The sequence below is a fragment of the Rutidosis leptorrhynchoides genome, chromosome 1 (assembly GCF_046630445.1).
Source record: "Rutidosis leptorrhynchoides isolate AG116_Rl617_1_P2 chromosome 1, CSIRO_AGI_Rlap_v1, whole genome shotgun sequence".
In the NCBI taxonomy this organism is placed as follows: Eukaryota; Viridiplantae; Streptophyta; class Magnoliopsida; order Asterales; family Asteraceae; genus Rutidosis; species Rutidosis leptorrhynchoides.
Genome location: NC_092333.1, coordinates 414,074,809 through 414,090,058, shown reverse-complemented (window position 1 = coordinate 414,090,058; position 15,250 = coordinate 414,074,809). Strand labels below are relative to the sequence as shown.

General features: G+C 33.9%; 1 protein-coding gene across 1 annotated transcript; it reads right to left on the bottom strand.

Annotated features, from left to right (window-relative positions):
- Window positions 1-3,008: 3,008 nt before the first annotated feature.
- LOC139871910 (protein unc-13 homolog) lies at window positions 3,009-13,117 on the bottom strand. The gene is made up of 26 exons (XM_071859666.1): window positions 12,994-13,117; window positions 12,723-12,898; window positions 12,369-12,433; window positions 11,170-11,506; window positions 10,498-10,564; window positions 10,222-10,375; window positions 9,718-9,885; window positions 9,458-9,568; window positions 9,063-9,272; window positions 8,580-8,681; window positions 8,196-8,426; window positions 7,848-7,922; window positions 7,570-7,641; window positions 7,217-7,402; window positions 6,984-7,139; window positions 6,798-6,890; window positions 6,355-6,426; window positions 6,060-6,177; window positions 5,622-5,800; window positions 4,975-5,056; window positions 4,639-4,731; window positions 4,447-4,553; window positions 4,289-4,366; window positions 4,103-4,198; window positions 3,527-3,622; window positions 3,009-3,339 (listed from the first exon to the last, which is right to left on the bottom strand). Exons 1-26 carry the CDS (start codon window positions 12,999-13,001, stop codon window positions 3,178-3,180), a joined length of 3,294 nt encoding a protein of 1,097 aa, XP_071715767.1. The 5' UTR covers window positions 13,002-13,117; the 3' UTR covers window positions 3,009-3,177.
- Between the last annotated feature and the right edge of the window lie 2,133 nt (window positions 13,118-15,250).

Here is a 15,250-nt window from a genome sequence, read left to right as displayed (position 1 = left end):
ACATGTTGCCCCTGCTTCCCCATAAACGCTATCTCTACGATCAAAATTATAGCTAGTCGAACGATATCATCGTCACTAACCTTGGGAACCTTTACATCACCTTGTTTTTTGATAAGGATGTTTTGTATATCACTAATCAAAATGTTGCTGGCATCGGCACGCTCTGAAAAACAACGCCGTCTAATGGGTGCGGTCTTAGATTCATAATTTCGAGGGATGTAATGTGCCATGTCCGTCCGGCTACCAAACAAAAATCCGGTGACTAAACAAAATTCACGCCAACCAAATCTAATCATAAAATTAGGAGAAAAATGAAACCATATATCTTGTTGCTCTTCCGGGTACTTACTAGCATCCAATTTTGATGAACGCTCACATTTCCGTTGGAGCATGGCATGTACTAGTCCAGGATCATTACCCGTGTATGAAAGATCTAACCAGGGACCAAAGTATGTACTTCTAAATAGTTTTTCTTGTTGTACACTCAACATTTTCTTGACCTGAGGAATCACGGTCAACATATTCTTCATGGTCAATTTACCTTGCACATAGCCCTATAAAAGTCAGAAGAACATCAGAAGAAAATCACACAGACGCAAGGACGCAAGGATTAACTTGCGTATGGGTTTTTTGAGACGCAAGGACGCAAGGTTTACCTTGCGTAACCTATACACGAGCCGCAAGGACGCAAGGTCTACCTTGCGTGCATATGCAAAGTTAAACTTATTCCATACGCAAAGACGCAAATATCACCTTGCGTACAATGTGAGGCATACGCAAAGACGCAAGGATTGTCTTGCGTCTATATATCAACAGAGTTACACAACTTAAATCTAGCAAAAATACCTGGGTATCGTAAGCAATATCAATAATATACAAACAAAAACACAAAATACAAACACATTTCGTTGACACATTTTATCGAACAGTTGGCGTGCTAAAACTTTGTTTTAGCACATAAATCTAAGAACTCTAAAGTAGATCGATGAATAATATAACATAGATCTAAGAAATCTAACCTGTTCTTGAGACATAGTGAGCGATGATGGTGATTCGATGATGTTGGTGGCGTAGAAGCTCGCTTGTACTCGGGAAGATCGAAGATGGAAGGATGAAGATGGTCTAGTAAGGATGAAGATGTGAGGAGGATGACGTGAGGATGATGATGATGATGATGATGATGATGATGATGATGATGATTTTGCGAGTGATTTGCGAGTGTTTGGGAGAACGTAAACAAGCTTGATGACGATCTTGCGAGTGACGAGCGATAGGGCACCAGAGAGCAGTTTGCGTATGATTGTGGTTGTAAGGGAACAGTGAACGCAAAAGTTTCATTTAACTAGTTCTTTTAAGGAAACACGTAAGGTCGCAAGGTCGCAAAGACGCAAGGTCGCAAGGACGCAAGGAGTCTTGCGCCTTGCGAGGGCAAATTGTCAACTTTTTTTTTAAGGGCTTTCAGTCAACATGCTTAAAAAAAGGGGCATTTTGGTGATAATCCCCCAATGTTCGTTGAAAATATGCATATATGAAGTTTCGACCCCTAAATTTTACATTCAAGTTCCGCCACTGCCTCTGAGCTCGAATCCACAACATCTTAGTTAGAGGGTTACCTCAATGCCGCTAGACCAATGATTATTTGATCCTTTTATATATTTGGTAGCTTTACCTCAATGAACCACGACCCTAAAACCAACCCAAATTTAATACTTGAAACGGAACACATAACCTATGCCCCATAAAGAAAAAGAAAATGAAAAGGATAAACCTTGGCCAAATCAAGCGAAAGGCCTAAAGGAGTTCGGGTGTTGTGGATCATTCACGAAGAAGTAATTATGGCCGAACATTGGGTTAATGCTACACAAAATGAGATAATTATTGTTCACAATCAAAACAATCTTTCTGGAAACACGTTCAAGATAGTTTCAACCATTTGGTCGATAAAAAAACATGGCTCCAATCAAATAAGTTGTAAGTGGAGTAAATGGAAAATGAAGTAAAGACATTTCGCACGATGATTCAAAAAAATGGGTGAAACAATCAATCGGATGTCGACATTATGGTAGTTGCGGGACAAAGATACAAAGACCAAACACGCCGGAAATTTGCACGCAAAGTTGTCCCACATATTGTTAAAAATGTTTCAAAATTCTTCGCTCTCGAAGATGTTATGGGTTATATCCGCAGATGCCCCCAAACCGAGGAGCCGATTGATTTAGACGACAATGAACGACTGAATGTTAATACAAATCCAAACTTAGAGTATTTATTTGTGGATGACCCGATCCGTCGTCCACCCGGTAGGGCTCTAACTCGGAAGAGCAAACGAAGTTCGGGTTCGTCTGAAGCTTACTTCCTCACGGTGTTCGGGCCGAGGAAGTTTGATTTTTAATCAAACAGCCACAACTCAAATGGAAACTTTGAAAAGCATCATGGACACGATACGTAATAAAACAATGTTTAGGGCGTTCGAGATACTTCAATCCAAACAGTCAATGTCGAGACCTTCAAACTATTATCCAACTTTCCAGAAGAAAGTAAGAGTTACTTGAGCCTTTATTACTACCCAAAACCACACCCTAACTTTCCAAATAACCCCCAGCTAAACTACCACAAAATTCAAACGAAAGACAAGAGAAGTACGAGAGAAACGCAGATGAATACGAGAGAAACACGGATGAATACAATAGAAACACGAATTAATACGAAAACCAGAATCGACTAATAAGAACCTGAAGTACATTTTAATTGTTAATAGCTTAATAAAAGTAATGGTCGTTAAAAAAAATTCAGTTAATTGGGTTTCCTCCTAATGCGTGTGTGGGTGACAAATGAGAGCATGCCGTTTAAAAAAAAAAAAAAAAAAAAAAAAAAAAAGCATAGCTAAAGATTTAAAATGCCATAGGACTAGTGATTAGGTCACACAAACTTAATAATATGAACATATTTATAAATTATAATCCACTCACTCACATGATCGAATTCATCCAAAATCTACAACTAGGAAATCATATTAACTGAAATTTTGAACAAATTAATAAATATTTTACAACATGGAAAGTAACATTGGTTCAAAGTCAACTTACAATTTCTCCAGCAGCTATTTGTTTTCCTCTAACCAAAACTCATACAAAACAACATATGCAAATGATGAAGCCCCCCAAATGTATTATAAATCTAGGCAGCAGATTTAGGGATTTTGTATTGTTTCTTGAGGAATTGAGAAGCCTCAGAATCACACCTGTGACACAATATTCTTAAAAGTGTTTTGCTATCAGCACCCAACTTACTTTTGTCTGAAACACTTGCGGATTTTAAGTCGTCAATGAGCTCCCTTGTCTGCATTCGGTTAAGCACAAGTGAATAACGTAAGAGGTAAAGAAATACTCTGTAAACTAAATGAAAAATTGATTATGGTAGCATTTTGTTAATACCAGATATATACAAGTATTAAATAGCGACTGACAATAAGTCGAATAAGTAAAACCCCGTCTAAGGTGTATTCAAACGTTGTTGAAGAACTAACCTCATAGCCCTGAAGCTTTATCACCTGTCGAACACGCGCTACTTGATTCTCAACAACTCCACGAGGAAGTCCATCACCACCAGATATAAAGAATTCCTAACACAAGTAGGTTAAAAGAATGTCAATATGAGAACTATAAACATTATATAAAAATGAACAATAAACCTATAAAACTAGAGATAATATAACTATTAGGATACAAACACTAAAATTAATTCCAAATAAATAAATAAACTATAAACTATTTGAATTAAAGAAAAAGACCTAAACTAAAAGAACTCATAATGACTCCAACTCTAATTCCTCCTTATTGGCCAAGTAATCATCAAGTTCATTGTGGGTCAAGCTTCCTATTATTTGGCCAATAGTGTTCAACATTATAATTATAATGATATGTAATCGTAAAGAACAACACACTTATGCATCAATCTCATCCTTAATGCTGCCTAAGGGCTGTCATTACCAGGCCCCTTTTATTTCAATTAATTTTAATTATTATTAAATTATAATTAATTATCTTTTGCAAAAGAATCTCATAATTATGGATCATAAGAGATGATAACTTTATGTTAATACCTTTAGAACCTCCAAATCTTCTTCCATTAACTTAGCATCAGATGGAATGAACAACCGTGACGGACCTCCATCTAACAGCACTCTAATTAGACCATCCTGCAAAACCATTAACAATTTTAAGTAAAAAAATAAACAAAAAAGCAAGAATGCATGAAACATTTGAATAAGTGGATTTAAGAGCCAGACCAGTGATGCTTGAAGTAGGCTTGTAACGATTCGATCTCTAAGAGGCTCCACAATGATATCACATAGTTGATTTAATTCCTGATGCAGTTTATCAGAATGCAACACATATTAAATAATATTTTCCTAGCATCATTAAAAGCAAATCATAAAGAACATACCACATCGAGTAGCTCAACGAGTGTTTCCAGTCTGGATTCAGATACACTGGGTCGATATAGGTTTTCAATAAACGGTTCCCTTAAATCCCAGAATATTATCTTAGTTCCTGTAGAATATAAAGAAATTTTAAATCAGATCTTTAATTTTTAATATATTCTCACAGAATGGAGAAGTTATAAAACATGTCTCACCCGTGAACTCACAAATCCGGTCAATGGCTGCATTGATGTCTTTCCTGCTCCCATCGAAGTTTTCTTTTTTCAAGTTATCGTCAGCAGATCTTTCTGCAGAACATGATCATAAATATGAAAATATCATTTACAACTGATAAACATCAGTGTCAAAATCTTATCCAGCATACAACACGATATAATTTTAACATGTCAATATTCTAACGTGAAAGTATATTTGATTAATACACACATCGTAACGTTAAGCCGTCAAAACTGAGTAAATTGAGGTTAATCATATAATCATTAAATATTGATATCTAGATTCCAGAATAATTTAACCATCCAAATACGTACTGTTTGATTTTCCATTCCTCATCTTCCTTGACCAACGTTCCCAAATGCTGTCTTCCAGCTTGTTAAGATGACTAATGCCATACTATAAAGCAAAGCGGTAAAGATAAAGTTAGTTACTTGCTAAAGCATCTGCCATTGTTGCAAAAGTGCAATCCTTTCAATATATTATTAGTCACAAAATAAACAAATTTTTATTTAGTCATTAAATACTTATAGCAATAGCAATAACAACTGGATCTTCATTGGCCTTCTATTCCACTAAAGCAATATATATAAATGCGCACATTTGAAAAAATCTAAGGAAACTCAATGTTGCAGAACTCGGAAATACTCGGCGAGTACTCGTTATTATAATTCGGGAGTAGTCGGCGAGTATTCGGTCAAACTTGGTCAACTCGATCAAACTCGGCCAAAACTCGGGGTTACTCGAAAAATTGGCCAAAACTCGAGATTACTAGGAATATCAGTCATTCAGTCAAAATCGGTCAAAGTCAAACTAGGTCAACATCCGAGTACTCCCAGAGTTAGGCCGTGTACAATCGAGTAAAAATATCCGCCCTCCTTGGGTAGCCATAACAAGGAAAACCTTATCCATTTATCGAAGAAGTTTAAGTTTAGTATAGCAGAGCAATTGAAGTTCAACTCACATAAAGAGTGTTTAACTGCACACATAGTGTTGCTGTTGTCAATACGTTGATGTCTCTTGATTTTCTCATATCCGGCAGTCTCGGATCATTCAATTCTTTCTTAACAAAAGCTTTAATTCCACTTTCTCTCCTGTATCTTGTCAAAATTGGCACCGGAGGAATAATATCTTCTTTGCTAGCTGCATGGATTATTCAAGTTTAATTATATGATTAAAAGAATCATCAAAACCTGACAGCTACATAATAATAAATTAAAATGGGAAAAATGTAATAATATTCCAGAACTAAGCTGGCCATATATACGGATAAATTTGTATATACAAACTGTTTATTTCATCAATTAGCAGCATCTATTTTTTTTCTAACAGTTGGCTACAAAACCATGAAAACAAACTAGGTTGGGTAAATCATCACAAGAATGTAGAGAAATTTACGTACCTAAGTTGTCAACAACATGTTTTGCATATACTTGAAATGCATTGTCAACTCCTCGAAACAGGCTATTCATTTCTCCGGACCTCATTGGAATCTTTAGACCGAAAAATTGATCGATAGTCTGAAAGAGAGCAGAAAAAAAAGTCTGTTATAAATGTATTGTATTAAAGTTTTTGAATGAAACGATCCTAGAAGTAGACTTGAGATACACAATAAATGGCAGAACTATTTCAGAGAAAACTAGTTCTTTCATGAAAAAAAAAATTTGTGAGCTACGAAATATAATTTAATTGGGAACCTCTTCCACGATACGATAAACTTCAACGATCGAACTCCCATGTCGTTGCTGCATTGAGACAGGTTCCCATCGCTGAAATATTAAGGAATCGTTAACAAACTAACCAAATATAATTGTAGTTTGATAGACGTATATGACATAAAATAATTCAATGCAAAGACAACTGGATCAAATTTCACGATTATAATTCTCTCTTCCAACACATTCTAAGGCTACTTTATTCAGTCAGACTAATACGGATCCTGTATCAATCCTTCTTTGGGTCTAAAAGAATCGTATTGCAAATTTTGAATATTAAAATAAAATTACAATCAATCAACACCTAATTTTTTAGTTTATCCAAAACCACTAAAATTCCTTATCATACTCAAAGCAACAGAAACCAAAAAATAACCCTAATGTAGAGTAAGGAAAAAAAAAAGAGCAATCATTAAATAGGTTACCTCCTGTTGAATGGCACGTTCGACCCAACCCATAATTCTGCTTAGTTGTGAATTGACCCAACGCAACACCAGTGTTCCGGATATTGTTTCAATCTGGTTCAAGAAAAAGAACATTTAAAGTAAAACAAAAGCGAATCTATTAAATAAATAAAAAAAGAAAATAAAATAAAAAAAAGGCAACTGTACCTTGTAAGGAACAAGCTTTTTCATGGAGGCCTCTGTTTCGCCACCTCCACCTGAAGATTCAATAACGTCCATAACATACTCTTCAAAACTATCAGCAGCTGGGAATACCATAACTACATCCTCTGTAAGTTGCTCAACACCATTAAGAAACGGTTTCTGCAAATTTAACAGATTCATAACAGATTTAACTGACAAGACTGTGAGACGATTCACTAAGCAGTTGATGAGCTTACCAATTTGTTTCCATAAAGCTTGTGAAGAAGAGATGCAGAAACTACAACAACTTGCGGATGCCATTGAGATAATACCGGCATGAATACGGTTGCATCCTTCTTCAAAAGTTTCTTAGTCTCTTCTCCTAATAGTGCCACTGGATGTTCATCTGTAGCGTTGGACATTGTCTCAACATCCTGCAATATCTGTGAAAAAAGAAAAAGAAAGAAAAAAAAGGATTTAGGTCATTATAAAATTTAATAAGACATTTTATTGATGGCAGGCTCTATATGATTACATGTAAAAAAAACAGTTCAAATCATTGATATCTTTAACTGAGAGTAAGCAGCCCGTTCAAATGAAAACGACTTACTCTTACAAACGCACTTTTAATGGATGATGATACATAGGACTCGATCTTGTCTCCATCTGTCACAGATACATGCTGCATTGGCAAAAAATTCGATAACTGACAATCAGCTTTTTGTAGCTATAAGCAGGATTACTGTGTCTTTATATGGACTCAAAATCATGAGCAACTTACTGCACATGATACATACATATATATATATATATATATATATATATATATATATATATATATAGAGAGAGAGAGAGAGAGAGAGTTCAGACAATTGGACTGTTACATACCGATCCATGTTCTTCCTGAAGAAGCCTCCTTGCAACCATCGAAATTGATACTACATTCTCCATCATTGCCAATGTCTGTAAGTATGGGAGAAAAATCAGAATCAACATCAAAGATTCAAAGATAAATATTAAATAAAAAAGTAAATAGGAAAAGTATAAAAGTAGAGCATTCCTATTCCTATTCCTATGCCTACGGATATCAAATCAAAGTAGAAATTATATAAAGAAGGAATTGTACCAACAATGAACACATGACACATCTAAACCGAAATCTAATTGGTGGTATCAATTATACAGCATGTATTCAAAAACTATATTAAAAAGCTTTACACATCATTGGTTACGAACCTCAGAGAAGTGCAAATGATAATCTGCAAGTTGCTTATCAGCCCACTTCTGAATAGGCATTAAATATGACTGTATAAAAGTAAGCTCTTCAGATCCATCTTCATTTTCAACTTTGCAATACAAGCTTTTTAAGTGCATTCTCTCTTGTGGGCCGCGTTCTTCCTTCATGGGTACTTTATTTAACTGTTCAATTGCATGGCGTAAAAGTGCATGCTCTCTAGTCATGACAAACTGCAAAACAACAGCTTAGTTTATGGCAAGTCCTTAATCAAATCCTAAATATATGAATTTTAGGACATCATATATTATATTATTATCTAAATATAAAAACAAAACATGCCCTCCAACAAGCAAATGTTCTTACAATTAAAAATCTCTTAATACCTGACGAAATAGCACCCAGGCATAGACGGTGTGATGAATGGTCTCTGTTATTCCTAAAATACGCCACGTTGACTTTAGAAGTTCAAGTATTTCTTCCACTTCCTACATACAAAGCCAACGTTGAAGTTACATATATGAAAGAGAATAGCTCCTTACTAAGGATTATCATTGTAAACAATAAATTATTTAAAACAAAATGTTAGAAGAGTTAATAACTGTAACCCTTTCATATAGAAGGTTTCTAAAGATCTTACGTTTCATATTATATTATTAAATTAAGGATTTTTCTAACGACAGTCCTTAGGGCTTAGGGCTGTCCTTAAGGTGCATAAAAGACTTGTACATAGCGGTTGCCTTTGACTTTAAAATGGCGATTATTAAATTTTACAAGCTTTTTAGGCACCTTAACAACAACCAGACCGTTCGTTAGAAAATTATTTAGATTAAATACACCAATTATCTTTTACAATTCAATATACTAACCTCTGTTAGTTTTCCTTCGTCTAGAACATCAAAAATGCTGAGGAGTAGTTTCTCATAAAGTCTGACGTTCAAATGATACCCATCTGCCCAATGACATACTTCGCCCGTTAAGTCACCACGAGCTGGTCTCTCTGCAAGTGGGATCGCAATCTCTCTCAAAGATCTTAAACATTCTATGCGTTGAAGTTCACCCACAGATGGTGCAAATGACTGCAATAAAAAAAAAATTACAAAAACGGTGAACAGCATAGAATAGTTTGCTGCCATATAAACCCTAACTTTGACCTAAACTATGTTGCTAAGATTTATGTTGCATTTAAGACTAATTGTTACAAGAAAATCAACAGTATAGATAGGTTAAAAAGGTCTAAATAGTCAAACAGTAGAATGCTAACCTCGGATTCTTCAATTCTTGCCAAAAGAACCCTCATTTCACTTGCTTTTCGTCCAGATTCTCCAAATCCCACAACGGGGTGATTAACAAGTCCTTCCTCCAACATATTCAACTGAACTAACACAACATCAGAAACATCTTACATAAATAATAAATACAGACATACATTTATTTATATATCCACCCATGAACAGTATAACGCAATTAAACATAATGGGGTATAACGGAAAGAGAAAATAAAGAAAGAGAAATGGAACTGACTTGTCTCTTTTGCCACCTTATATAAGCTTTCTTGTCTGAAAATTCGGTTCGAGAAACACAAGATAACAACTCAAGAGGAATCAATAGAGCATCCATTCTTTTCCCAACTTTTCCTGCCATCGCATTAAGTAGCCCTTGTCTTGTTCTAATGTCCATTGCCTCAGATATCTGTAGTTATGGCAAACATTATAACACAACTGTAGTCTGCTATTTAATTTAGTAAAAAAATCCAACCGCATTTGGTTTAATAATTACGTATATTATACTAATTACTAAGTATGTATACTCCAAAATAGCCTAGTTATAAGGTTTTTGCTAATGACCTTTACATTATCTACGTCAACCTTCTACGAATAGCCCTTGCTTATATTTTGAAACATAGCATAGTCCATCTCAACAAAATAAAAAAATGGCAATAGATCTGTAAGTTTACTACAAAGCAATTATCTTTTGACTTATAAGTTATACCACTCATGATAAAAACAGAACATGTCTGATATTTACCTCCATCTGTATGCGCATTGTCTCCAATAGACCAGTCAAACCAGTTGATTGTTGAGACTGGGCTGTAACATGTTCACTCTTACTCCGCCCAAGCTTCTTCAATAATCTAGATTTCTTTTCTTTCTTTTTTTCCTTTGATGGCACTATGAGGCCCCTGTTGATACAATTATTATGTATGAGTTATAACATAGTTTGATAGAAATGAATTATGAGAAAACCAATCGTAAAGGAGACAGAGAGAGAGGGATTAAGTTCAAGTCATAACAAGAAAAATACCCTGAAGCACCAGCAGCAGCTAAGAGAATTTCGTAAGCTGTTTCACGAAGATCATCGTCAGTTATACCTGGCCACATGATCAAAAGTTAATGTTTTTCTAGTCAGTAACTTCAGACCATAGATTAAATCTCTTGATGTAACTTAAATCATCCCCAGAAGTTCATCTATTAACAACATTATGAAAAAAATCTATCAAGTGTGATGGTAATTTATCTTCCTAAAAACTCAGAAAATAAGTTTTTAAGATCTCTAACTGCCCTTAGTGTTTCCGAAAGAGATTATAAATGTTGTCCTACTTTTTTATAAACAGTAACACAATTTTCAAATCAAACTTATAGGAAGAAAAAAAAAGGGACCAATAGAAACCACCATTTAATGAAAAGTATTTGCCAATTTGGCTCGCTGCCAATAGAGTAGTTTCCTAGTTCTCCTTAACACTAACAGGCAACAATCACCAATAGAACGTTGAAATGGGACAGCTGTAAGCATATAGGCTAGTAGACAGACATACTCATACAAAGCTTAATCTGTTTGGACCTTTACTAAACAGTTTATAGAGTAATCTTTGGAACTCGGCACATTTAATTTCCTACAACCTCCTTCAGAACCAAATTAAACATATTCTGTCCCAACAAATGTATATAAAAAAGTTTATTGCGTTAAGTTATTTACCTGTTGCAAATGAAGGCAAACCCACAATAAGATCAGTAGTGTCATTCAACGATCTCCTCGAATACCTATGACTATTAAGTTCCTCTAAATCATCATCATCCTCAAAATCATCGATATCATCAACAGTTAAATTCCGATCTTTCACTGAGTTAACAGAGTGCATATTAGATGTCATATCCGGTTCATCCTCTTCTTCCGCCTCATACGGCATTGATGTTATGTCTGGTGTAATGCGTGATGGTACCTCAAAAGGAACCACAGGTGGGGCCCGCCTTGGAGGTGAACCTGATGATTCAGGATTTGTAGCCAAAAAGAACTCACCTTCAGACCCTGCATTCTTCATTACGCAAGAAGAAAAAACATAAATAAATGAATGAAAAACCAAAAATGAAGATGTTACGATGTTCAAGGATTCCTGCTAATAAGTACACCAACACTACATTACTTCCATTCCAATATATTTCACCAATTACAAACTTAAAATGTCCTTAATAAAGGTAAAAGGGTTTTCCCTGTTCGGGCTACCGGGAGGGCGAGTAATCCGACCCCATACCCCATACTCTGATATACGTTGATTACTCCCTCGCTGATTACTCCCTGGCTGTTTCCAACCCTTCCCTGGCCACCACAAAATATTCGTCCTAGACGGGATTCGAACCTGAGAACTCTTGCAAGAACTCAAGGCCCAACCATAGAGCTATTGAGAAGTTAGGAGGTATTAAACTAGAATGTAAGTAGAACAAACATCTCTGCTACCATTACGCATATCCATCGAAAGATTACGCACAATGACATTGATCGATACATATATGTTATTACATAAAAAAAAACATGTAACCGTGGAAATTTCACTTACAAGAAGTTTTAAATACGCACTTAATAGAAATAGATACAGTTCGATATTTGTCAATTTGCCAGAAAGAGACATATCGATACCATTCATTATGTGCACATGAATTACTCAATTACCACATTTCCATTATTACTCCTCCCAACACTACACAATCGTCACATACTTGTAAACTTATCTACTTAAGTCTTAACAATCATCATTAGGAAAACTATCTACATGAAACGAGTGACGTGTCACTCGATTTCATCCATTAAAAAGACAAATGTAGAAACTTCATATCAATTTCATGTCAAGTAGAAGTCAATCTAAAGCTCAAAAGTAGTAGGGACATAAACATTCATCTTACCATATTTGGTAATCCGGTACTATCATGATAATCTCTAATAGCTTCTGAAAGCTCAAGCATATCACCTGCATTGCATCACAATTTACATTACAATTCAACAACATAAACAAATAACCATCTCCCTTCTATATAATAATCTATTCTACATAACAATAAAAAATAATAATAATTATATAAATATTAAAACTTTTTACTAATCCACATAAGTTCAAAGAGCTGCACATTTCATTTACCTCAATAATTATTTTTCAAAATTGAAGGTCAAAATTCAGCTCATATTTTTCAAATATGAAACAAAATAACTATATATAACCAATCAAAATTGAAATGAAATGAAATGGAGAAAGTAAAAACCTTTTTTAACTGAATTAAGAACAAAATCAACACTAACTTGATCTAGATCAACATCATCCAGTGAAACAGCACCAGGTGGCATTACAACTTTCTTAATTAAAGTACCAGATAACAAGTAATTCAATAGTATCCTTCTATCTCTTCTATATCTCTGTAATAACTCCACTTCATTTTCCCTGTTTCACAAATACACATTCATTCATTCATATGAATATAATTAATTAATAATTAAGTAATTAAGTGTAAAAATTGAAAGGAGATGTGGACATACTCATCCATGGTGGACTCCGAATTAGATTTGGTGAAGATGAATCGAAATGTATGAAGACTTTTTTAAGATCTCGGTGTTCGATTTCTTGTGTCAAGTGTTAGATTGGACCGACTGTGTGTGTGTGGGCGCTTTTTTATTTATTTATTTATTTTTTTAATTTTGTTTCAGGGTATTTTTCGGTGAACACCGAATAAATCAAGTCGCCGCCCTTTTTAATTTTAATTATTATATTAATTATATTAATATTAATATTATTATTAAATTATTATTAATTATTATTATTATTATTATTATTATTATATTATTATTATTATTATTATATTATTAATTATTAATATATATACTAATTCACGTAAAACTAATTCACGTAAATGACGAACCAATACGGATCCGTCAAGTACCCCTTTTTCACTGCTACACTGTAGCAGCACTGTAGCAGGTACTGTAGCACTGTAGCAATTTTTTTTTCTTTTTTTTTTTGCAAATACATTTTTTTTTTTTGCAAATACATAAAAATCTAATTCCAATTTACTAATACAATCATATCGTAATGGAAGCCTAAAAAAATATAGGTAAAAAGGGTTATATTTTTATTTTTCATCACCGTTTTCAATGTATTGTATATTATTTGATTTTTTATCTTTTAAAAAACCTACTAAAATTATATGGACCATAAGGTTTTGCCGAATAAATAATTTGTTTATAAGCCTCAAAACTTAATTTGTTTTGATTCGTTTTGTTGTTAAATTGAGCATTGCAACCCAGACTGTAACATATATCCAGTTGTTTACGTATTTTTCATTTATATAGTAGAATATTACCATAACAGTTGTCGGTCATTGCGTAAATAGTCTAGAAAGAGTGGACAACATTTTGATGACTTTCAGGCCGAAAACTGTCTACTGATATAGTAGCGTTAAAATGACACTTGAAAGGACCCGTTCATATACATTATAAATGATTCACAATAGTTGATTACATCGCGAGGTATTTGACCTCTATATGATACGTTTTACAAACATTGCATTCGTTTTTAAAAGACAAACTTTCTTTACATCAAAAATTGATGGCATGCATACCATTTCATATTACATCCAACTATAATTGACTTAATATTAATCTTGATGAACTCAACGACTCGAATGCAACGTCTTTCAAAGTATTTCATGAATGACTCCATGTAATATCCTTAAAATGAGCTAATGCACAGCGGAAGATTTCTTTAATACCTGAGAATAAACATGCTTTAAAGTGTCAACCAAAAGGTTGGTGAGTTCATTAGTTTATCATAATCAATCATTTCCGTAATAGTAATAGACCACAAGATTTCAGTTTCCATAAATATCCGTACACTCGCAAGTGTTTAAAAGTATTCTATAAGTTGTAGGCACCCGGTAACAAGCCTTAACGTTCATGTTTTACCCTCTGAAGTACACCAGATCAGGTGTGTTTAAAATAACCTCGAAGTACTAAAGCATCCCATAGTCAGGATGGGGTTTGTCAGGCCCAATAGATCTATCTTTAGGATTCGCGCCTACCGTACATAGACAAGTAGTTTAATGTTACCAAGCTAAGGGTATATTTCTGGTTTAAACCCACATAGAATTAGTTTTAGTACTTGTGCCTATTTCGTAAAACATTTATAAAACAGCGCATGTATTCTCAGCCCAAAAAAATATATATAAAGGGAGTAATGAAACTCACAATACTGTATTTCGTAGCAATTATGTATATGACGGCACTGAACAAGTGCAGGGTTTGTCTCGGATTCACGAACGTATCAATATTGTGATTCAATATTGCAGGAAAGTACGTAGACGCAACGAAAATGATAAACGTTAGGTTGACCTCACGAGCAATACCATCGATCAATACCCATAACCTCCATAGCTATAACCCATAATTTCCTTAGCTCTATCCCGTTTGAAAACTTATTTTGAAATCGTCTGAGTATAACTCCGTCGTAGTATTTTATGTATACTAATAATATCTTGAAATAATACAAAAAAAATATATATATATATATATATATATATATATATATATATATATATATATATGTAATTCGATTGAGAGAGTTTAGAGAAATATATTTTCAAGTTTCTATGAAATAATGAAACCTATTGAATTCTATTTATAATAGATTTTTGAATTATTAAAGTGAATTATTAAAGTATGAATTATTAAAGTGAATTATTAAAGTATGAATTATTAAAGTGAATTATTAAAGTATGAATTATTAAAGTGAATTATTAAA